General features: G+C 32.3%; 1 protein-coding gene across 1 annotated transcript in view; it reads left to right on the forward strand.

Moving 5' to 3' along the window:
* The window catches only part of EXOC1 (exocyst complex component 1), a 58,075-nt gene extending 34,319 nt beyond the window's left edge, over positions 1-23,756 (forward strand). The window contains 11 exon segments of the mRNA XM_015597603.2: positions 6,102-6,207; positions 10,149-10,193; positions 11,403-11,566; positions 12,133-12,240; positions 13,426-13,502; positions 13,982-14,210; positions 17,962-18,082; positions 18,085-18,138; positions 18,671-18,870; positions 21,250-21,444; positions 23,072-23,756. Of these exon segments, the coding sequence (XP_015453089.1) occupies positions 6,102-6,207; positions 10,149-10,193; positions 11,403-11,566; positions 12,133-12,240; positions 13,426-13,502; positions 13,982-14,210; positions 17,962-18,082; positions 18,085-18,138; positions 18,671-18,870; positions 21,250-21,444; positions 23,072-23,224 (1,452 nt within the window). The 3' untranslated portion in view covers positions 23,225-23,756.

Below are 23,756 nucleotides of genomic sequence, written 5' to 3' on the forward strand. Positions count from 1 at the left end.
ACAAGACAAAAGATGGGGGGACTTAATTAAGAACCTAATGTAATAATTCAAATGAAGTGAAATCTTGAACCAGGAAAACGGTGATAGGAATAGAAAGAGAATATAAACCAAAAGAGAAAATCCAAAGACCGGAGGGAAAGGTCAATGCCAGATTGCCAGGCGTGGAGGTTAGAAGAGCTGTGGCATATATCACAATGTCAGCAACTGGGGAAACTAAGAATCATTTATTCATGTGTTCATTCAGCAAATGAATTGAATACCTATTACATACCGAACTAACACTGTTGTAAATGCTGGAGTTACAGCACTGAAAGAAACAGGCAAACGTTTGCCTTCTGAGAGGGCATATTGTGTTGGAGAAAGACTGACCAAAAAAAAAAAAGATATATATGTTAAAAAGTGCTGCTGAGTGCTCTGGAGAAAATTAAGCAGGAATTCCAGGTCTGGGGAAAGGTTACAGTTTCAAATAGGATGGTCAAAGAAGGCATCATGAGAGGTGGCATTTGAGCACAGATTTTATAATCAGGGGCAGGTGGTGGGAGCCACCTGGAGAAAGCTTTCAAGGGGCAGTGCACACGCCCTAAGGCAAGAGCATGCCTGTGTGCTTGAGCAGTGAGGGGGCCCGTGTGGTTGGAGCACAGTGAACAAGGGACAGGACCTTAGAAGGGCAGGTGAGAGAGAGAAGATGAGGTGGGGCACTGCAGATCTGGAGCAGACTCTGCACCATAAGATTTTGGCTTTTACTGTGAGGGAGATGGGGGGAAAGGGATATTGGCGGGTTTTGAGCAGAGGAATGACGTGGTCTGACTTAGATTTAATAAATGGCCATTGTAGCCGGAAGCCATGGATATAGTGTTTTTCTGGCATTTATGCTGTGACCTTTAGTATTGGAATTAACCTTGTCATTTAGGGAGCTAAAGAGTTGATCTCTAACATAAATATATAAATAGCTATATTTATATATTACATGTAAGAGCAGTTTACTTAAAATCTGAAATACTGTGAGTGACATGTAGAATCTTATCTGTAAGTTTTACAAATTTGGAGTTTAAAAATAAAAAACCCAAGTAATGCATAAGCTATTTTAATAACTAGTAAATTTAATTATGTGGAAAATACAGCCTTAAAAGATGTTCTTGAATTTGATAGAATCATGTGTTTTGTCTCAGTGGAGTGAGAATATTGGAATTATTAATGTAAAGGCTTATCCCCTCCACCCATGTGCATGTGGCAAAAACTTTCTAACAAAGAATTTAGATAACATTTTATCCTACTTTTTGCTAGTTTTGCTAGCATAAATTATTCCTACTTTTTGCATAGTTTTATTCAGAAGATAGAGCTATCTTTCAGAGTGTTTTATAAGTGGAGATTATTCTCTCTCGGGCAATTAATGTTTTTATATGAACCCATTTTGTCTTTATATTTATTGAAATAATTATTGTAGCTCCTATGCAGTAGCATTAGTTCATGTCTCATGAGAAGGCAGAGAACCAGTTAGGTAGAAATTTATGATAAGTATGATGGTAAGAAAAAGACAGATTGTACATTCTTACCAATGTATTAACATCAACATATTTGGCAATAGGACATTCTTATATATCAGTCTTCGTGTATTGTCTCTTAAAAGTGCCTTTGCCTATTTAAAGTAAAATCTGGCTCCCTCTACTTCTAAACTGAGATCATAAGATAGGGGACATAAACCTTGGTAAAATAAATAATATTTATAAATTATAATAAAAATGCTTTTCACAAAGCATGTAAATATCCTGAGGAGTTTATATACATCTTATCTGGCTAGCCATTTTAGGCAAGATTATTTTTGTTCCTCAGAATTAGTCTTCTAAGTGTTATGCAACTCTACTGTTATGTTATATTTTGTTTTGTTTTCATTCAACAGAATTCTGATTTGGAGATAACTTAAGGAAAAATATTTACATTACTGGAATTCTTTGCCTTTTGAAGTTTTAGGAGGATTAATATTTTGAATAATTAAACATTATTATATCTCCTTAAGAGTTTTGGGCCAACAAGTGCTTTGTCCCTTAGTGAATATTCAAATAAGTAATCAATAAGCTTTTTGCCTAATTGTGTTCTCAGTGAGTATTATTGCCTTATCTTTATATATAATGCAATATTCATAAATGTAATTTAAAGTGAAGAAACAAGACTATAGCCAACCTCGTGATGATTTATGGAATCATTCTTTGCTCACAGTATATTTTGGATTGACAATATTAATCAGATTTTTTAAATGAAGTTGACTTATATCCCAAGAATGTTACTTGATCCTGTGGTTTGAACTTTTGACAGACTGCATTTTACCTCATAATCTAATTTGTTTGCTGAAGTGTTATTAAAAACAGGAAGTTTATTAAAAAGGATGAAGGAAGAAAGGAATAAAAGAATGAAAGAAAGACACATGCAACCAAGAGTTTCTTTAGTAAAAAATAATGATAATAATTAAATCCAGATACTATTTCCATTTGGTTGGGTGTACACACTTTTTTCTGATAACTGGAAAAGCCTGTCTCAAATTTTTTAGGTAAGAGTCATTAAGCACTGCCCCAGCTCTATTTGGAATCTAAGGAAAGCACTGAGTTGGGGTATACATAAATAGAGGCTATGGGAAATAGAGGTGCCTTGGTCATGTAATGAGCTCAGCTGCCCACATTTCCTCCTCCCCAAGACTACAACCCCTATGTTTGGATTATGCAGGGGTTATATAGGTAGGGCAGTTAATAACAGAGGCGGTCCATCCCTGCCTGTGTGGGAAATGAGCTTTCCCCTCCTCATTACCTCCTGATGTTGACAGTCAGTCTTGAAGATTACTCAGACATCTTCCCTCACCCACAGGTCTATACTTATGGAATTTGCCATTTTGTTTAAAGGAAAAGTAAAATTTAGAGGTTTCCATAAGACTCTATAGTCAGCACAAAATAAAGTTGAAAGGACTGCCTGAGATAATATTTAAATTCATGATAGTTAAGTTTTAAGTTAGGTGCTGTATACAAGGTGCTAAGAGGAATACTATTCACAGTGAGAGACATCTTTCAGAATTTGGAAAATGAATGAACTGGTACTCACACTTGTCTATGGCATTTCCCACCAGTGAGTTCTATTGAGCACCTGGGAAAAAATCATCCAATAATTTGAATCTCATTGAAAAAGTTCTGCTCGTTGAAAATAGTCTGCTCAGTTGACTGTTTTCTAGATACAAAAATAGCTATTTTGAAACTGTTTGTTTGTTTATTAAATTTATTGGGATGACGTTGGCAAATAAAATTATATAGGTTTCAGGTGTACAGTTCAGTAATGCATCATATGTATATTGCATTGCGTGTTCACCACCCAAAGTTAAATCTTTTTCTGTCACCATACATTTAACCCCTACCCTCCCCCCTTTCCCCTCTGGTAACCACTAAACTGTTGTCTGTGTCTATGTGTTTTTGTTTGTTTATCTTGTTCGTCTGTTGCTTTCAGTTTTCTATCCTGCATATGAGTGAAATCATATGGTTCTCAACTTTTTCTGTCTGACTTATTTTGCTTAGCATGATAATCTCAGGATCCATCTATACTGTCGCAAATGGCAGTAGTTCATCTTTTCTTATGGTTGAGTTATATTCCATTGTATATATGTACCACATCTTTATTCAATCATCTGTCAAAGGGCACTTCAGTCGTTTCACTGTGGCCACAGTGAATAAAGTTGCAGTGAACATAGGGGTGCATATATCTTTACAATAAATGTTTCAGATTTGGGGGGTAGATACCAGAAGAGTAATTGCTGAGTCATATGGTAATTCTATTCTTAATTTTTTGAGGAACCTCCATACTGTTTTTCATAGTGGCCCTGCCAATTTACATTCTCGCCAACAGTATATGAGAGTTCCTTTTTCCCCACAACCTCTCCAGCACTTGTTATAGTCTTGTTGATGATAGCCATTCTAACAGGTATGAGATGGTATCTCATTGTGGTTTTGATTTGCAATTCCCTAATAGCTAGTGAGGTTAAGCATCTATTCATATGTCTGTTGGCCATTTGTATGTCTTCTTGGGAGAACTGTCTTTTCAGATCCTCTTCCCATTTTTTAATTGAATTGTTTGGTTTCTTTTGTTGTTGAGTTGTATTAGTTCTTTATATATTTTAGATATTAGCCCCTAATCGGAGGTGTGGTTGCTTCTTTGTTTTGTTGATGGTTTCTTTTGCTGTGCAGAAGCTTTTTAGTTTGACATAGTCCCATTCATTTATTTTTGCTTTGACTTCCCTTGCCTTTGAGGTCAAATTCATAAAATCCTCTCTGAATCCAAGGTCTATAAGTTTAGTACCTAGGTTTTCTTCTATGCAATTTATTGTTTCAGGTTTTATATTTAGGTCTTTGATCCATTTTGAGTTAATTTTGGTGTGTGGTAAGAGATAGCAGTCTAGTTTCATTCTTTTGCATGTGGCTTTCTAATTTTCCCAGCACCATTTATTAAAGAGGCCTTCTTTTCTCCATTGTATATTTTTGGCTCCTTTGTCAAAAATTATTTGCCCATATATATGGGGTTTATTTCTAGACTCTCAATTCTGTTCCATTGGTCTGTGTGTCTGTTTTTCTGCTGCTACCATGCTGTTTTGATTATTGTTGCTTTGTAGTATAATTTGCAGTCAGGCAGTGTTATACTTCTAGCCTTGTTCTTTTTTCTCTGGACTGCTTTGGCTATTCAGGGTCTTTTGTGATTCCGTTACAAATCTGATGATTTTTTGTTCTATTTTTTTTTAATGCTATTTCTATAAGAATTTAAACTTGAAAAATGAGACATTAAAAAAGTGAGCCCAGTAAACTAGGAATTACTTTTTGCTTTTAAAGCTATGCAAGGGTCATGAGAAAGAATTACCCATTTGAGTAACTTTTCTTACAGAGACAGTGTGAATTGAAAAAGCAGTCTATATTATGTTTCATCCAAATGCTGTTTCATAAGGATATATCTATAAAATGGGAAACGGTGGTGAACAATGAGTCAGTATACAAATATTTACATAATATATCTTTTGAAAGGTGCACTAGATGTTTATAACAAGGTAAACCTGTTCTGAAACTCAATGTATTAACTTGATATAATAAAGGAAGTTGAAGCTTGAATCCATGATAAATTTAAAAGAATAGCCAGGTATGGTTTTTCTGCCGTAGATTTATTTATATTTAGTCAAACTATGTGTATGGCATGTAATTTAGTGCTTGGAAAACTATATGGTCTCCCACTGTTGAAGAATCCTTCCTGAGGGTATAAAATATTTTTATGTGATGATAAGCAGATATGAAGAAATGAATTTATGTGCTAAATAATAGATGTTTTCATTGGAGCTAAAATAAATTTGTCTATTAAAAATAAATTACTTAATTATGAAAACATATATTAGTTAAATTCTTATTGAAAACAACCTATTTTAGGGTACAGTGAGACTGAATGTACTCCTTTGTTGCCATTGACACCATTGGTATAGTAATTTTAGCGCAACATGGCATCATGGAGGAAAAGTTAGATCCCCATACTCTTTGATCCTATAAGTCCACCTTTAGGAAATTATTCTAAGGAAACAGTTCGTTAGAAATGAAAAGCTTATTGAAACATTGCCAAAAAAGAAGAGAAAAAGAAACATTGCCTATCATAGCAAAACACTAAAACCACTTAAGTGACCTATGTTAGACAACTGGTTTACTAAATTGTGGTACATCAACAAAGTGCAATACTTTGCAGTCATTAAGGTGTGAGACTGGAGAAATGTGATTGCTCTGACTCATATCCTATACATGTGATTGCAACTATATTTAAAATGTGTGAAAGTTAACATAGAAAAATGAAAATATAAATGTGATTATGTTCTTCATATTTTTGTAAATTGTTAATGTTATGCCTATTTACTTTTTTTTAAAACACAAAATAGCCAACTTTTTATATCCTATGAAATGTATCAAAATTTTAGACTACAAAATTTGAAACAAGCATGAAAGATTTGGGGGGATTTAAAAATGGAAGTTGTTATATTTATTTTATTAATGAGAAGTACATGTTACTTTTAAGAGTTTCATGGATTATTTATCGTGTTATTTTTATTTAAGAATTACATGGATTATTTATCACGACTGTATGAGAGAGAAATTAAAGATTTCTTTGAAGTTGCTAAGATCAAGATGACTGGCACAACTAAAGAAAGCAAGAAGTTCGGTAAGCTTAAGCATCTCAGTTCATTGTTTTCTATTCTATATAAAAATGGTTTTATTTATGACAACTAATTCTAAGACTTTTTAAGCAAAGAGGAAGAAGATACAGTGGAATTAAGGAAAGAGTAAGTGATGCATTGGTTTGATTTTATAGGTATTTCACAGAAGAAATATGCCTGTAAACATGTTTTTTTTGCTAATTAAAATTCTGCAGTATGTGAATCTGACAGTAATTGTATATTTATGCATTAATTAAAGTATGTATTCATAGGAAAAGCAGTTGGCCAGAGAATGAAGTGCAGTCTAGTAGAGAAAGTATTAGACTTAGAGAGACATGATGAGAGTTAAGTTTCTGACTTCCTAAAAAACCTTTATTTAATAGTTGTGGGCAAATCACTGATCTCTTTCTTAAGTCATTGCTTCCTGCAGGGAAATGAAAGTGATCCCTGGCTTCTTACTTCTCACTGGCTATTTTGAATCAAAAAAAAAAGTTTTTTTCTCTCCTGCCAAGAGGCTATGAATATGTCACCCAAATTTCTCCTGTGACTATACTTTATTTTTCCAAAGAGATATTGTAGAAGCATATTATTTGTTGTTGCTTCTAAATATGCGAAATAGACAAACAAACAAACAAAAACACGTGATTTGAAAGGATAACCAGTGAAAGTATCAAGTTGTGAGGAAAGTGATTTGCCAAGGCCACATTCTGCTCTTGCATGTACCCATCTCTGGAGTTCCTTTTGGATGGAGTTCTGTGCCTATGGAGTCAAAACCTGGCCTTAAGTGGCTACAATGTGTACTCCTCAATGTGTCTGCATAGCTCCCTTTAGAATAATGAGCTTAGCATTTGCTTGTTGAAAGGAGCCTGTGCCCTAAGCAACTTCAGTAATCAAGAAACAGGAATGCAATTGAGAGCTCATCTTTCCATTCTTTTCTTTAGGACAGAGAAGACTGTCTCTAGTGGGTAATTATTTTATAATTCACTGGTTGGCTGGTTTGTTTGTTTTTTTTTTTAATATAACACTAATATATTGATTATACTAGTCTGGACTTTTGAAATGGTTTGAATCTGTGTACAAATTTATTACACTTAGGTAAAGATACTGATGAGGATCTTGGGACAATAGGCTTTCGGAAACAGAAATGCTAACTCATCCTAAAGGTTAATTGTTCTTAAACAGCAGTGTGTTTATATCCTTGTTAATGTTTCACTGTGGATGTGTTATGCTTTTTTTTTTAAGTAAACAGCATATTATTCAATTCATGTTTAATGTTTTCATTTAGTATATTTGTCACCTCTTGCTAGTGGACCATTTTATTTTGAGAGAACTCTTCCACAGTATATGAAAACCGGAGGTAAAAGGGAAATCTTTCTAAAATATCTCCATAAGAGGTCATTAATCTCAGTTTCATGATAGTTTATCAAGCCTAAGATTCACATTTAGCTAAATGACATAATAAAAATATAATTTAAATCAAGTATAATAGTATCTTAATGGTATTGCATTAACCTGAAACCTAAATATTTTCTTACCTCTTGAAAAGTTCTTAAATTATCTTGTTGAAAATATTTTCAAATTAACATAATACAAGTGTAGAAGGCACTTTTATAGTTTTAAACCTTAAAATTATATCCCTTCTATGTATTTATTAAATAATAAGGGATGAGAGTACTTTGTGATGGTTGATGATACCAGAAAATTATATAATTTCAGTTATTTTGATTTCAGCTGTAAGAGAAGAAAAACTAATAAACAATTCAAAGGGTGAAAACGGTTTGGTTCATCTTCGAAGATCTAGCTTGTTAGCATTTAAAAATAAATTTCAAGTTAAATACAAATGACTTAAGTTCTAAATAAGGTAGAATATAAATTTTAAAAGATTTAATTATGTTTAAATCCATTTTTAATAGTAATTATAATTAAAATAGAAACCTGAAATTTTAGAAATTTAACTTTTTAATGAGTCAAAATTAGTAATTATAAATAATATTTAAATGTGTTCTGTTTTTCACTTGCTCTGAAAATGCTGGGTCATAGAAGCTAATAAGAATAGAAAGTCAAATTGGATATATGTTATAAAAATAAATTGTGTAGTTAGAGATTAAGGGGACTACTCTCTTTTTGAACCACTCTGGACTCAAGTCTTTTACATCTACTTAGTTCAATAATTCAAAATAATTTAATAGATATATAAAATGCCAGTAAGTATCTTTTCTTTATGAGAAGGTCTTTATGTAGGCCATTGCCTTTTTTGATTATTAGACTTTACTTTGACATCCTCAGAGGAGTTATTTTGACATCCCCAAGGTTGTTATTTTGGTGGGTTTTTTCTCCTATGTATTCTGCAACTGTACGTAATGATATGGCAGGCAAAGGAAATTTAGTAATTATTTTAAAAATCAGTTTTTTCTTCTTACAGCTAAGATAACATACATACACTTATTTTAGTCCATTAACATATACATTTACATAAGCACTGCCTCTCTCATATTTAATATTCTAAAGTCTTAAAAATAGTATATCAAAATCATTTTTTCATTCTGTTTCTCCGCAAAGAAATTTTGTTGATTCCTAATGGAGTCTTAAATAGAAGACTGAATTCACGGCTGGCTGGAAGATTCACTCGTTAAATATTTATTAATTACCTATTATATAATAAGCACTACTAGGTTCTGAGCATGCAGCAATGAGCAGAGACCTTACCCTCATGAAGTTTGTAGTCTAGTAGGGATTATTTAAAGATATGTAAAAGTTTATGTTAATATTGTTGCTTGCTGCTGATAAATAATATAAACTTTTTATGAGCCCCAGATTACTACTGTATTCTTTATTGGCTACTGAAAAAAAAAGTATGTGAAGTATTAGGCCTTGCTCTGGAACTGGTGACTTAGTATAGTGACACCTTTAGGCCACCAGAAGGTACTGTTCAGATTGGCCAGCTAGTAGCATTATCCTTGTTTGCCTCTTTAATGTCCAGCCTATATTTCATATTTCCTCGAGCTTCAGGTAGCCAAGGCTAGAAAGATACACTGTCATTGATGTGACAAGTTAGTAGCTTATGCTTGGTCTTTTGCCTGGAAGTATGGCAGTGACAGTTGACACATTGTTGTCTGTTTTTAAAATATTTCTAGGTTATGTTCTTTAATTTTCTGTTTCATTCTATAATTTCTTTGACTTTCACATCAGCTTCTAATTTGAGTACAAAATGTTTCACAAGATGATCTCTGAAATTGAATTGATATTATATAGAGAGGAGTTTTAGAATAAAAGAAATGCTAAATGATCCTTGGAAAGCTCAAATTCCTGTATTAAACCTATTCCCTTGGCTTTACCCTTCCATCCACTCATCTGGTAGTGTTTTGATATATACCTTCTATATGTTCACAAATCAGTTACTAAATAGTGCAGCTTGATATTTTGAAATGGTTTTAAAACCCACTCATAATTTTATCAGATGTAGTATAAAATTATTTAGTACAGTGGAAATTCCTTTCAGGAGCTTTCAGGGAATACGTAATTGTTGATGCATTTAATATCTAAATCTATAGCGTTAATAAATTTACACATTAAGTATTACATTATTTACTTGAACCATATTTTCTTCAGAAACCAAACTTGCAGTCTTTTAAATTTAAGTATGCCAGCTACATAAACTTAAAACAATCATTTAAAAATATAAGGGTGATTTCACAAATATAGGTATTTTTATCTGAATACTTGAGTCAAATAGTACATTAAAAGACTAGTGAAGTTTTTTCTCATAATTTTTCAAACAGTAGCTGACCAACTAAACATATGTTGCACCTCTTGTTACTTGATGCTCATGGTTCTTTGCATGTGTCTTTTAAACTAGAGCTTTAACTTCCTCTTGTGCATGGTTTGTGCAAATTGCAGTTTATTAACTTGTCTTTGTCTTTGATGCTTGCAACCTAATCCATCACAGCTACACTTCCTCGAAAAGAAAGTGCTGTCAAACAGGAAACAGAGAGTGAGTATGCTTAGTGTATTAGTAGGTATTCTCAAGTTTGTTTAATGTCTAGAAATTAGTTTTGTCTTGAAAAAAGTGACACCAAAAATATTGATTGCTCTGAGTTGCCAGGTATTGGTGAAAGAAAACCGACACGATGGTAGTGGTGTGGCTACATCAAAGAAATATATGGTGGGCAATCAGAAAATTACAAAAAGTCTTAACCAGTATACCTCTGTTTTCAGGCTATGGTTAGAAACTAAACATTCTTTTACATGTGGTCAGATTTTGTGAAATGAAACCAAAGTTTGTCTTTAATTGTCCTTATCATATCTTCATTTGTCCCTCTGACCATCAGCAAAAAATATAGGTTAACTGAGAGACTTAAGAATAAAAAAAATTTTATTTATATTTAATTCTGAATCAAAGTTTCACATTTTCTTATACAAATAGAATCCTTTAATTCCTTGACATGTGTAGAATATTATGTAGCCATATTGTTCTAATTTTTCTTCTTGGCTATGATGGATACCTGTGTTTATACCTAAAAACAGATGTCTCATATTAATATAGTTAATGATGTATTATTATATTTTAGTTGTATTGTAAATATAACAAGTTTTCAGTGTGTTTTTTTCCTTTTTGTTTAGTTTTTAAAGAACTGTAGTTAATCAAGTCACTTAATATAAAAGCAGAGTCTCTGCATTCAGGAAAATATTAAGTTGAATTGTATATAATTGACTTTTTTGTAGGGTAAGAATGATGTAGTTCAGCAGTTTCATATGGTTCAACCTAATATGTTGATTTAACGTGGAGGCGAGTAATGGTGAAATATGGCAGTTTTCTTCAGAAATATAACAAAGTCATGTTAGCTAGTATATCCATATTCATGTCTTTTGAATGGGAAAGATTCTCATCTACTTTAGTCTAGAGCTATCATTAAGCAACTTTATGATGAGACTGGGCAGGGCATAGGTTATGTGATCTTTAAGATCCCTTTCAGTCTTTTTCTATAGATCTGTCTAGTTTCACTACTCTTTATAATATGCTCAGGAATAGGACACAAATGTTACTGAAAGAAAAGGACACTACAGCCTGTCCCATGTGGTAGACTTGTGCAGTAACTTATATGAGCCCTGGAAGACTGAGACAGTGGTAGGTAGCCCTGATTTATGCTATGGGTCTTCTATTCATGAAGGTCACAACTTTCAAAGTTTTATTATTTCTTAGGTCTTCATGGAAGTTCTGGGAAATTAACTGGATCTACTTCTAGTCTAAATAAACTCAGTGTTCAGAGTTCAGGGAATCGCAGATCTCAGTCATCTTCCTTGTTGGATATGGGAAACATGTCTGCCTCTGATCTCGATGTTGCCGACAGAACCAAATTTGATAAGGTAAAATAAAATAACAGGTACTTCTTAAATATTTATATTAGTTTTCTAGTGTTAGTTCCTTATTGCTTTAAGTATGTTCAATGATTTGGTCTCTCTCAATTAACCATGTCTTACTTTCCAATTCTGAATCTGAAAAAAGTACTAGTCAAACAGCAAGTAAAGTGAATTATCAATTAAATGATACTGTAGCTTTATTACAGTTTGTTATAATTCATAAAATACTTGCATCTCAAATTTAAGTTCTCTGAGCAAATACAAAGAGGAAGTAACAGCTTTCATGAAGGTAAACTGTTCTCTGCAATGTATTAAATAAGCTACAAGTTTGTCTCTGTGTTCCTCTTTCCAGATTTCAAGTGAATAATTATTATGAGTTTTATTTTATATATGTTCTGGCCCTGTTATACCTTGATAATACTGCATTGTCCTGTCAATCTTGGAAGAGTTTGTTTGGGGGATTCTTTTTCGATTATGGATAAAGCATTTATGGTCCCTACATAAATTATAAATTAAAGGTGAAATGTTATTTTAAGTATTTGGTGCAGTTCTTTCATTTTGGTTTTCTTCAGATCTTTGAACAGGTACTAAGTGAACTGGAGCCCTTGTGTCTAGCAGAACAGGACTTCATAAGTAAATTTTTCAAACTACAGCAACATCAAAGTATGCCTGGAACTATGGTATGCCTCATGTTTATTTATTGGCTAGTATTTATGATCTGTAGCATAATTAGCCTAATTAATATGTTGTCACAATTTAAATATCAGAACAGAAAAAGAAAGAATTTATGATGTAAGGACTTTTAAAATCATTTTTGTTATACCACAAGATAATAAAAACAGTAATAGCTTGGGCATCTATCTTAGGCCTAAACATTCTCTAAGTTATTGGGGGTGGAGGGTAATGTCTGAATTTACTTTGCAAAAATAAATTATTTGAAAAGCAGTTTTAGCATTATTTTATTAATCATCAAGAAAAATATATAATTTTCAAAAAAAGGTGTTTGATGTTTATTATACATGGTCTAGCAAAAAAAGAAAAAGAAAAAGGAGGGAGAGAAGGAGGAAGTTAAGAAAGGAAGGAAAGGTGAGGCCTCGAATCTGAATCTTTCTATGGCTTTGTTACTAATTAGCTATGAGACCTTAACCAATTATTTAATCCCCAGTTTCCTCATCTCTTTATTGGATATGATAATGCCTATTTAGCATTCCTCTCAGGTGGCAAAAATATAAGAAAATGAGAAAATATTTGCTAGGACATTTTGAAGAACTTAAAAGCACAATCCAAATAAAGTGATTTTAAAATTAAGGTCATCTTTAAAAAGAGAACATCAAAAGCAGTCACAAAATGAATGAGAAATCTCAAATGGTTGAATGTATTATTGTAGATGGTGATAGTAGTACATTTACTTACTTCTTAGCTTCTGTAAGAATTTTTGATAGCATTTTTTAAATGCCAAAGTTTTATTAGAATGATTACTGAGATTTGCTTTAATTTTTAAAGTTCTCTGTTGAAAGTTGTTTCTAGACGTTTTCTGGTTTTGTTGAGCTACCTTCCTATTCTGACCTCCCCCTCTCCCAGCCTCCTTTACCTTCTCTCCCCTCACTTTCCCCTCATGTGCACACATACAAACACAACTTCTCACCCCACAGTTATTCTTGGATAAAATCTAAGAAAGCATTTCATGAACATTCTTAAACAGCATACTAAATTACGTAGTTTTATCAGTAATACTACCTTTAAAAATCATTATTTTTCATAATGTATTCTTTCCTAGGAATTTTAAGACTGAGCAGGCTTTTGCTATATAAACTAGTCAAATTGTTGGTCTTTTATCATGTAAAGTACCTGAATAATTTTTGCAGACTGAAACAGATGACCTAGACGGAGGAACGTTATCACGGCAACCTAATTCTGGCGCACCACTGCCTGTTTCATCTGAGTATGTGTTTGTTACTCTCTGTTGTTTATTTTGGAAAAAAATAAACTTTTACATTGAGCATAGAGGAGTGCTGCTCAATGAGGAGTCCAGATGGTTTTCAGTAACCTGACAGCACTCAGAGCACCAACATGTGTCTTACTGAATTAAAATTGAAAATTGGTACTGTTGTGTGTCTTTGCAGTTCTCTTTTACTCTAGTAATCACAAAAATTGCAATCAATTTTGATGTTTGCTGGTAAGAAGTAGCATTTGAATTGCCATGTATTTCTCAGAAATCACAAAGCACATTTCAAATCCAGCTTTACAAATGACAAAGTTATTTTGAGTATAAAACTTAACTTCAGAAAATATTTTTATATGGGAAATCATTAAAACTATGGAAATATTATTTTTAGTCTTTTCGTATATATGCAGTGGATTAAAGATAAATACACCTGAAGCTTGTAGTAACTTTCTATATTTTGTGTGTTTTCTGAACAGGAAAGATATGATTCGTCAAATGATGACCAAAATATTTCGCTGCATTGAGCCAGAACTGAACAACCTAATTGCATTAGGAGACAAAATTGATAGCTTTAACTCCCTTTACATGCTAGTCAAAATGAGTCATCATGTGTGGACTGCACAAAATGTGGACCCTGCTTCTTTTTTGAGTACTACTTTGGGAAATGTATTGGTGACTGTCAAAAGGAACTTTGACAAATGCATTGTAAGTTTTTTTTAAAAAACTTAAAATTCTAATCATTTCAAAAAATAGGGAAGTGTATTTAAATCAGGGGATTTACAGCTTTCCATTGGGGGAGCTACTGTTCACATCTCCCAAAGCCTTGAGCAGGGTGTGGGCTACAATATACATGAACAGAGGTAGTTCGATGGTACTATGCTAGTTAACTTCCCTTCTACATGGTGAATCTTGCCAAATTCTGGAGTAGGTAGCATAGAGACTCCAGCTACTTAAGAGATCCACTAGGTAACTGAAATCTCACTTAACTGATTGGTGACCATATTTATTGAAACTATCATTTGGATTTATTGTTGTTATTTTAATATAGTCTAATAAGAAAATTAATAATTGGATTATTTCTATTGATTGTTTAAATTACTTATTTAATTTGTTAATTTTATGTTTAATAGCTTTACTTAATCATTGCTTAAGAATTGTTTTTATAATAACTTACAGCAATTATCATTTTCTCCTATAGAAAAAACAAAATCATTAACAACTTTATTTTTGTCTTTAGGTTTTAGTAAGCTTGTAGGTGTGAATTGGGCTTGGCCAGGTTCTAAAAAGTTTTTTTTTACTAATGTATGTAGTATGTAAAAGTGGATATGTATCACGAATATTTCTCCCATGTAACTTTTAAGTTATATCCAGCTCATGAATATCCATAGAGTAATAGGAGATAAAAATAGTAAGGGCTATTAAAATCCTTATCATCTTTTATACTTTTAAAAACTAAAATTGAGTGTTTGAAAGTATAAAAGCAGTCTGCTTCCACTGTAGAAACTTAAAGGTCCCCTCAGTAGGCATGTTACTCCCCCTTCCCTACCAAATGATTTTACTTGCTATTTGAAATACTATGAAATTTGGCCATTTACTTATCTTCTTCCCTCCCCCACCTTCTCCAGAGGTGATGATAAACCTAGAAGGTCTGTTATAAGCTAATAGCAAAAGGAAGGGCTACCAAAGGCTAAGATAATGAATCCCATGTGACGTAGCTGGAACACTGAATCTTAAGGACACTGTACATTTCCACAGTATGAAGACTTTGTTGCTTTTATCAGTAAAATATAACTTTATATAATACCTCTCAACCCAGTAGAACATAATTATTAAAAGCATAAGATGTAGTATCAGGTAGATGTGGATTCATATTAAGTACTTAGCACATTGTCTGGCACAAAATGAGAGCTTATTAACTGATAGCTCGTAATGGTGGTGGTGGAGGTGGTGGTGATAGTATTAGTAATTTAAAAGATTAAAGAATGTTCATATTACTCTCAAGACAGGACAGTGGGCAGCAAAGTAAAATTAACCTAGCCAAAGGTATAAACTCACATTTTCTTATAAATTGCATGTGTTTCTAAAAGATCTGCCTTCCGTCACTAAAGGGAAGGACGGTTTCTTTGGCTGCTTGTCATCTCTGTCTCTTATTTTAACTTGTATCTTCTCACAGTTTCTGGTAGATTGTGTGTGCTCAGTAAGTGTTACATATTTTGGTATTTGGGACAAGATCAAGACCTAGGGCATACCTTGAAAAAGTAATGAATGAGTCTGTGTGTATTGAGCCAAAAGTATGAATGTCAGATAATTGCAGAAAATGGAGGAGATAGCACCTGAGTTTAGCTCTTTTCAACCCCAGGTGGTCTGGGTTTTTTTTGTTTTGTTTTGTTTTTTTACATCATAGGTATGCAACTTTACTTCATGAATTAAACTAAACCCCTTATGACAAATAACAGAATTAAGTCAGAATTAGAAAATACTAATATTTACTTAGAAGGAAAAATGACAAAAGGAAAGCTTCAAAACCAGAATGTGCTGCCATGTTAAGAATGTCTAATGTGCAAAATACTGCAAAGCAGGCATTTTTACCAAAGGGTAATATCACTAGGACATATGGATTGCAATTATTAACAGAAAACTTTGTAATATAAAGGTGCTCATGGAAATATTGGCAAGGATTCAGAACAATGAGGAGGTGCTTTTAGAGTAAGGCTCTGAGAAAGAAGGGCACTGTTCCCAGGTCTTCAAAGAACAGAGCTAAGAAAGCTAGCCTAGCCTGGCTAGAGCTAAAATTAGAAAGTAACTGACACATCAGGTTCTACCAAGCTAGGCTCTGCAGCCCAGTACATTTCTTAACTGTGTTTAATTTGCTTTTCAGGATTCCTCACACTATAGTGATATAGACTTGTACCCAACCCTATGAGAAGGACATGATTTAGTTAAATTGCCATGGACAAAGGATGGACAAGTAACATAATATGTGGCTAGCATCAAAGTCGTAGTGTTAAACACTGAATAACCTACATGTCCTTCTGGTGATGGCAGTATGATTTGGCAATCAGCTGGAAATTATGTGCAACTTTAGCTTGAATTTTTATTTTTGTGAGATTTAGTTCGTTGATAGCTCTTTTTTAAATGAGCCATTTACCCTACTAGTTACAAAGCCCGAGAAGACAGCTGTCCTTCAGAACATCTCCTATTAATATTCAAGTATATTCAGGCTATAATTACATTCTGTGCATTTAAATGCCACAGAACAAAAATCTTCCCATAGCTTAATAGCAATAGACCAGCATTCACAAATTAGTGCTTACTATGTACCAGGCACTGATCTAGCACTTTGCACACATCATCTCATCTAATCCTCACAACCCCCTCCCTCCCATACAGGGTAGACACTCTGAGAAGTTATGCTGCTTTCCCCATGTCAATAGTTAAAAAGTGAAGGAGTTGATATTCATACCCCCACAGTTTGGTTCCAGTGCCTACAGTCTTATACTACCCTCCTCAGTGCATCCATTTTTACTCCTCACAGTTATTAATACTGATGAAGGAGAATAGTAGTAAAGATAATAGGAAATGGTTAACAGTACTCACAGGGCTTTCTTATACGAAATGCCTGTAGCCTAAATAATTACTTTTCTAATCTGTACATCATGTGGTTTTTAAGTTATAACCCCAAAAATCTCAACACAATGAAATTTTAGGTAGAAGTTGAAAATGATCCAACAGTATTTGGCAGTGTGATTCTTACTACTAATAGATTTAGATGCCCTGAGAGGTACACAGAACCATAATTGAATCCATGGATCTTTTGAACCCAAATGTCTGGATTCTATGTGAAACATCTCTTATGTACTTTGTCACCATCATACGCAAGCACTTTGCTGAACTCATTTAGAATAAGTTGTGAATAGATAATGGAAAACTATATAATGCAAATCCATAGTAGAAGTGCCTGTTTTCCTCTCTGTTCTCACACCCAAAAATACAGAACTTGCTTATCCAATCATTTTAGGCGAATGAAAATTGGAACTGGTTATGGTTCTCAAAATTGGCCCTGTGGCCTCCAACCAGAAGTAACTTGGAGAGATCCTATGGATGCTTTTATCGTCTGTGCCCCAAAATGGGCAGTAACCTTATACTTATCTTTTATAAATGATAAAAAGTTTATTGGTTTTTACTTTGAACAAAGACAAGGTTCCCAGGCCTTGATTACATCTTGTTTTAAATTGGATTTTTTTTCTTAATTTTCTTAAAATATATGTACTTTTTAATCTATAGAAGTAGTTTTTCTTCATTAATTCTATTGTATTAATCTTTAATTAGTAAGCATCCAAAATGTTATAGGTACTAAATGATCCTCTATGATGTATACATTTGGTTATAATTATATATGTTGCTTCTAAGAAGTTTTCTTGGCTATTTCTTTTCCTTGTTTTCTGCCTAACTTTAGAGTAACCAAATAAGGCAAATGGAAGAAGTAAAGATCTCAAAGAAGAGTAAAGTGGGAATTCTTCCATTTGTTGCTGAATTTGAAGAATTTGCTGGCCTTGCAGAATCAATCTTTAAAAATGCTGTGGAGATCTAGATAAAGCATATACTAAACTTATCAGAGGAGTATTCGTTAATGGTAAGCTTTTGTTATGTCCTAAAGAATTTTTTGGTTGGTTGTTTTTATTATTTCTCATAACTCAGAAGTTGGGAAGCAGGTATGTTCATTACTTTTCATATTCTAAAGTCTTTTTTTAAGTTTTCTGAAATTAAAGATTTCTTAAATTTGAAAAGCAAGCAGTATATAAAATCCATTCATATTCATCAGGAAACACATTTTAGAGTACATATAGGCTTATTATACAAAATTGAATTTATTTTTATAAACACAAAAAATGACCTCCCAGATTACATTTGCATTTTAGCAAGAGTCTTCTAGAGGTGACAGGCAGTGATGTCTGTGTGACCTTAAGCAAATCAGGTCACTTTAGGCCTCATTTTTCATATCTGTCACATGAGGTAGATTAATGCTAAAATACTATAATTCACTGTCTTCCTATGTCAAATCCCACAATTGAAGTATAGAAACAGTGTGAACATGTCATTTAATTTGAAATAAATGATTCGATTGCATATATTCGAGATGTTTTATTTTTTCTGTTTTGATTTAGTGGAGAAAGTAGCAAACGAAAGCCAGAAGACGCCTAGGGATGTAGTCATGATGGAAAACTTTCACCATATTTTTGCAACACTTTCTCGTTTGAAAATCTCGTGTCTAGAAGCTGAAAAAAAAGAAGCCAAACAAAAATACACAGATCACCTTCAGTCTTACGTCATTTACTCTTTAGGACAACCTCTTGAAAAACTAAATGTAAGTATATTTTCATTTAGTATATTTTTCCTGATTTCGAACACATACATATATGTTTGTATATGAATACAACAGATATTTATCTTAAATTTGCTCATATATTGATGCAGAAGAATAATGAAGAAGGGACACAGTTACTGAAACTGCCAGTGTGCCAAGACACTGACTGCTAAGTACTCTACTTACATTATTTCTTTTTGTTCTTATAAACAATGATATGGGGTAAAGATAGTATTATTCCTATTTTATAAATGAAGAAACAAAGTAAAAAAAAAAAAACTTGCTTGAAGTTTTAACTGGCAAGTAGCAAAGCTGGAGGATGAACCCTAGAATAGGCTTTTCTGTTATACCAGTCTTTCTCATTTCTTACCTTACAAATGGCTAATCTTTATCCTTAGTTCAGATGAAAATTTCAAAGCTTTATTGAGATAAAATAAAAATTGTTTTGTTTATTGCCTTTTCCCTTCCTTTCCTGACTTGAATCAGTCCCAGAGCAAGTCCAATCATTAAAATTAAGAAATGATAGTTTTAGAAAACTTTGCAATATAGTACGGGCAGGTCCTCTAATAACATTGTTTCATTCGATGTCTTTTCATTATAACATTGATGAGATGCCAGGAACTTAACTCTTTATATCAATTAGACTATGGTAAAATTGGTTTGTTATGCATCATTTTGCTTAGTCACAGAACCTACCGACGACATTAAGACTAACTGTAGATGCTTAAATGGACCCTTCTAACTTTGTCCACAATGTGATTAGACATCTTTTATAAGATTTTAATTTAAAATTAGTTAAATAAAAAATATATTTCTGTTAACAATTCAAAGAAATATTTAAAAGACATTTAATCAAATGCAGAATCAGCTCCTTATAAAACTTAAGGACAGATATTTTAAAATAAAAGGTCTGTCTCAATAATAGCAGTCTCAATAATAGCAGACATTACTATTATTGTCATTGACATTTTATAGATAAGAAAATCAAACTTTACATGATACTTAATCGTAATATCAGAGGCATTCCCTTTAAAATCATATTTAAAGCAGAAATATTATTAGATCCCTTATTATTTAACACTGTTAAGAAAGCTCTAAGCAATGTAATAAGACCTAAAACATAAATAAAAGATACATCAATGAGAGTAAAGATTATATTTACCTATATATAATATTCTGAAATTACTGGTCTCTGGTAAAGTGGTAGGATTCAAAATAAATATATCAAAAAACAATTTATTTCCTGTATGTCATAATAACCAAATAAAAGTTTATGTGAAACAAAAATTTGAAAGCCCCAGAAATAGACTTGTCAAAAAATTATTATAAAATAATGAAGAATAAACACATAATACTTGCTAAGAGAATTTTAGAGAAAAGTAATAGAAGGGGATTTGGCTTGTCAGTATCAAATCATATTGTATAGTGCTCAAATAAAGGCATGCCAATAGATAAAAATTGCATATTTAAAAAATAAATATACTTGAAAGACAACCTGAGAAGAATATTTATAAGCCAGTATATTTAATAGAAAAGATCTTTTTTAAAATCAATAGGAAAAGCACTAATATCCCAGTTTATAAATGGGCAAGGGTTCTGAATATACTACTAAACATACAAAAGCAAGTTAACTTCATTTGTAGCCAAAGAATTGTGAAATAAAACAACAAATAAACTTTTTTCACTCATCAAAATGGCAACAATTATTTTTTATTGCGATAATGCTGTTGATAGTATGGTAAGGTAGCAGTCTCATATGCTGTTGACAGAAATATAAACTGATTGAACTTTTCTTGGAAGCAATTTGTGTATATGAAGAATCTTCAGAATACTTATAAGTATACTCCTTAACCGAGGAATTATAGTCTTAGAAATTTATGCTGGAAAGTAATCAGTAATGTAAGTAAATACTTATATACAAAAGATATTTATGACAACTGTATTTATAATAGATTTTTTAAAACTCTGAATAGATTTTGCTGCTGGAAAATAAGTGAAAAATACTAAATATCCATTACTGGAGAAATGAATAAATTGTGGTTTAGTCATTGGATGGAATATAATGCAGACATTAAAATTTATACTTTAGAAAAAAACAAATTAAATGGAAAATACAGTATACAAAATTCTAATCTCTTCTATACCCACACATCAAAAGACTAGAAGGAAATTTAAAATATTAACAGTGGTTATCTCTGAATAGTATCATAATAGGTAATTATTATTTTATCTTTTATACTTTTTCTATTGTTTTATACTTTTACACATTGCCTGGTTTTTATCTAATGAATATATACAATTTTATAATTGATTTTTTTCTTAAATTTATATGAAAATAAAAGCAATTATTGGCCATTATTTCTCTTTATTTCTTTGAAGCATTTCTTCGAAGGTGTTGAAGCTCGTGTAGCACAGGGTATAAGAGAGGAGGAAGTGAGCTATCAACTTGCATTTAACAAACAAGAACTTCGTAAAGTTATTAAAGAGTATCCTGGAAAGGAAGTGAAAAAAGGTCTAGATAACCTCTACAAGAAGGTTGATAAACATTTATGTGAAGAGGAGAACTTACTTCAGGTATGCTTAGTTTTTTTAATCATCCTAGATTGCACATACTTTTGTATATTACTGTTTTTCAAAATATTCCTCTGGAAATGCTACAGATTTTCTAATTTTAGTGCAGGAGGGAAGTACAGACCAGATTAAAGAATTCTAAGGAAGAAATGAACAACATTTATATAAACTTATGTGGCTGTTTCTGCTTATTTTATATTTCTGTTTTATTGTTTTGAGGCATTAAGCTTTCTTTTTGTTTGGGGATGGGTTTTTGTAGGGGTTTTGTTCTTGTTATTGTTTTTTTGATTTGAGAGGAGTAATTAAATAGCATATAGTACAGTATACTGGAGTGATTCTCATCATCAGGGTTAGAGTTAGAAATTGGTTCATAATCTGTGCCCAGATTAAGATGTGTGACTTTGGGCAAGTTAGCTTCTCTGAACCTCAATTTCCTTATTTGAAAAGTGGAAATAAGTACCTCTCATATAGTAGACAATAATAGCAGACATTACTATTATTGTCATTGACATTTTATAGATGAGAAAAATCAAACCTTAGAGAGGTGGAGTTATATGACCAAGACCCCAGAGCTGATGGATGGTAGAGCCAGATTTAAATCCCAAATTGAGCCATTCTTTATAAACCATACCAAAGACACAGAAATGAATGAGAATAATTCTGATTTCAACATCTTCAAGGGCTTCATGTGTAATATTAGATTTATGTTAGCCTCTGAAAGTCAGATAGTAATTTAACAGATAAAGTGGGAGAAGTGGCATTCCAGGTGGAAGAAATAACCATGAGCTAAAAGTTGAAAAGCAAAATGTGTAATACTATTAATAGTCTTAAATTGACAGGAATTTTGGATTTATAAGATTTAAGATTTATAAGGAAAAATCCTAAAAGAATACATTCCTTCAACTGTCAGATAGGGATGATGATCAGAATACCTTTCTTCACCAGGTTATGATAAGATTAAAATAAGATAACATATACATAAAGCACTTTGTACTGTGCTGATATAGAGTGTCAATAAATGTAACCTATTAGTATTAGCCAATATGTCAATGTGTGTATCAGATTCTATCTTGATGGTTGTCAACATATTATTTTCCACTGCTAGATTATAAATTCCTTGGATTACAGATAATCCATTTGTCTCTCTTGGTGTCTTCCATGGCATCAAGCATTGTTTTGCATCTTCCATTTTAGGCAAAGAAATTTTTAAACTTTTATTCGAAATGAAATTTAAGCATGAACTATTGCATTTCATTTAATCACAGTCTTGGTTCCATACATAACTGTGTATTTCCACATCTGTGTTAGATATTGTAGTAGATATAATAATAGCTAAAATGTAGTGAGTGCTTACTGTGTCAAACACTGTTCTAAACACTTCACATAATTCACTCATTTAATCCTCACAAGAAACTTAGGAAGGTATTATCATCCTGGTTTACAGATGAAGAATTTGAGGTACAGAGTGGCAATATCCCATATCTTGTAAATAGAAGGAACTAGGATACACATTTTGAAGTATTACACTTGGCTAAATTCTTAAAACATGTCTTAACATTGTTTCTACATACTTGATTATGTATTAATTCCATTCCTAGTTTAATGAGTTTTATTTTCATTTTTATAATAGGTGGTGTGGCACTCCATGCAAGATGAATTTATACGCCAGTACAAGCACTTTGAAGGTCTGATAGCTCGCTGTTATCCTGGATCTGGTGTTACAATGGAATTCACTATTCAAGACATTCTAGATTATTGCTCCAGCATTGCACAGTCCCACTAAACCTTATGAAAGAAAAGATAAATGAAAAAAGCACTCTGAGTATACCAGACACTATTCAAAAATATCAGCAATTGTTTTGAGAACCCAGATTTGAAATTTTATGTAGTATTAAATGTCAGATAAATGGATAATACCATACTACAGATATTCAAGAACAAAAGTACCAACTTATGGAGCAGTTTTATTTGACCAATAGGTTGTATACTAACTTAAAGTATTTTTCTCATCATAAAATGCCTTTAGCATTTTTCTGTGACTGAATAGAAAATTTTCCTTTATTGCCTAGCTTCTTGTATTTGTAAGTGGTTATTCTACGAGTAATGCTTTGGGAGTTTTTCATCTTTCACTAATTCACTATTGCTTATAAATCATGTAACTACTAAAATATTGTACAGATTTTTTTTCCCAGTGTCTAGCGAATGTGCATATGGATAAAGGATCTCATGATGATCACTTGTAAACTCTGATTTTGAGGATTATGTGATTGTGTAGCAATGATTCTGAAGTAAAGAAATTTTCAAAAAAGTTGAAA

This window comes from Pteropus alecto, unplaced genomic scaffold (genome assembly GCF_000325575.1).
Source record: "Pteropus alecto unplaced genomic scaffold, ASM32557v1 scaffold57, whole genome shotgun sequence".
NCBI lineage: Eukaryota > Metazoa > Chordata > Mammalia > Chiroptera > Pteropodidae > Pteropus > Pteropus alecto.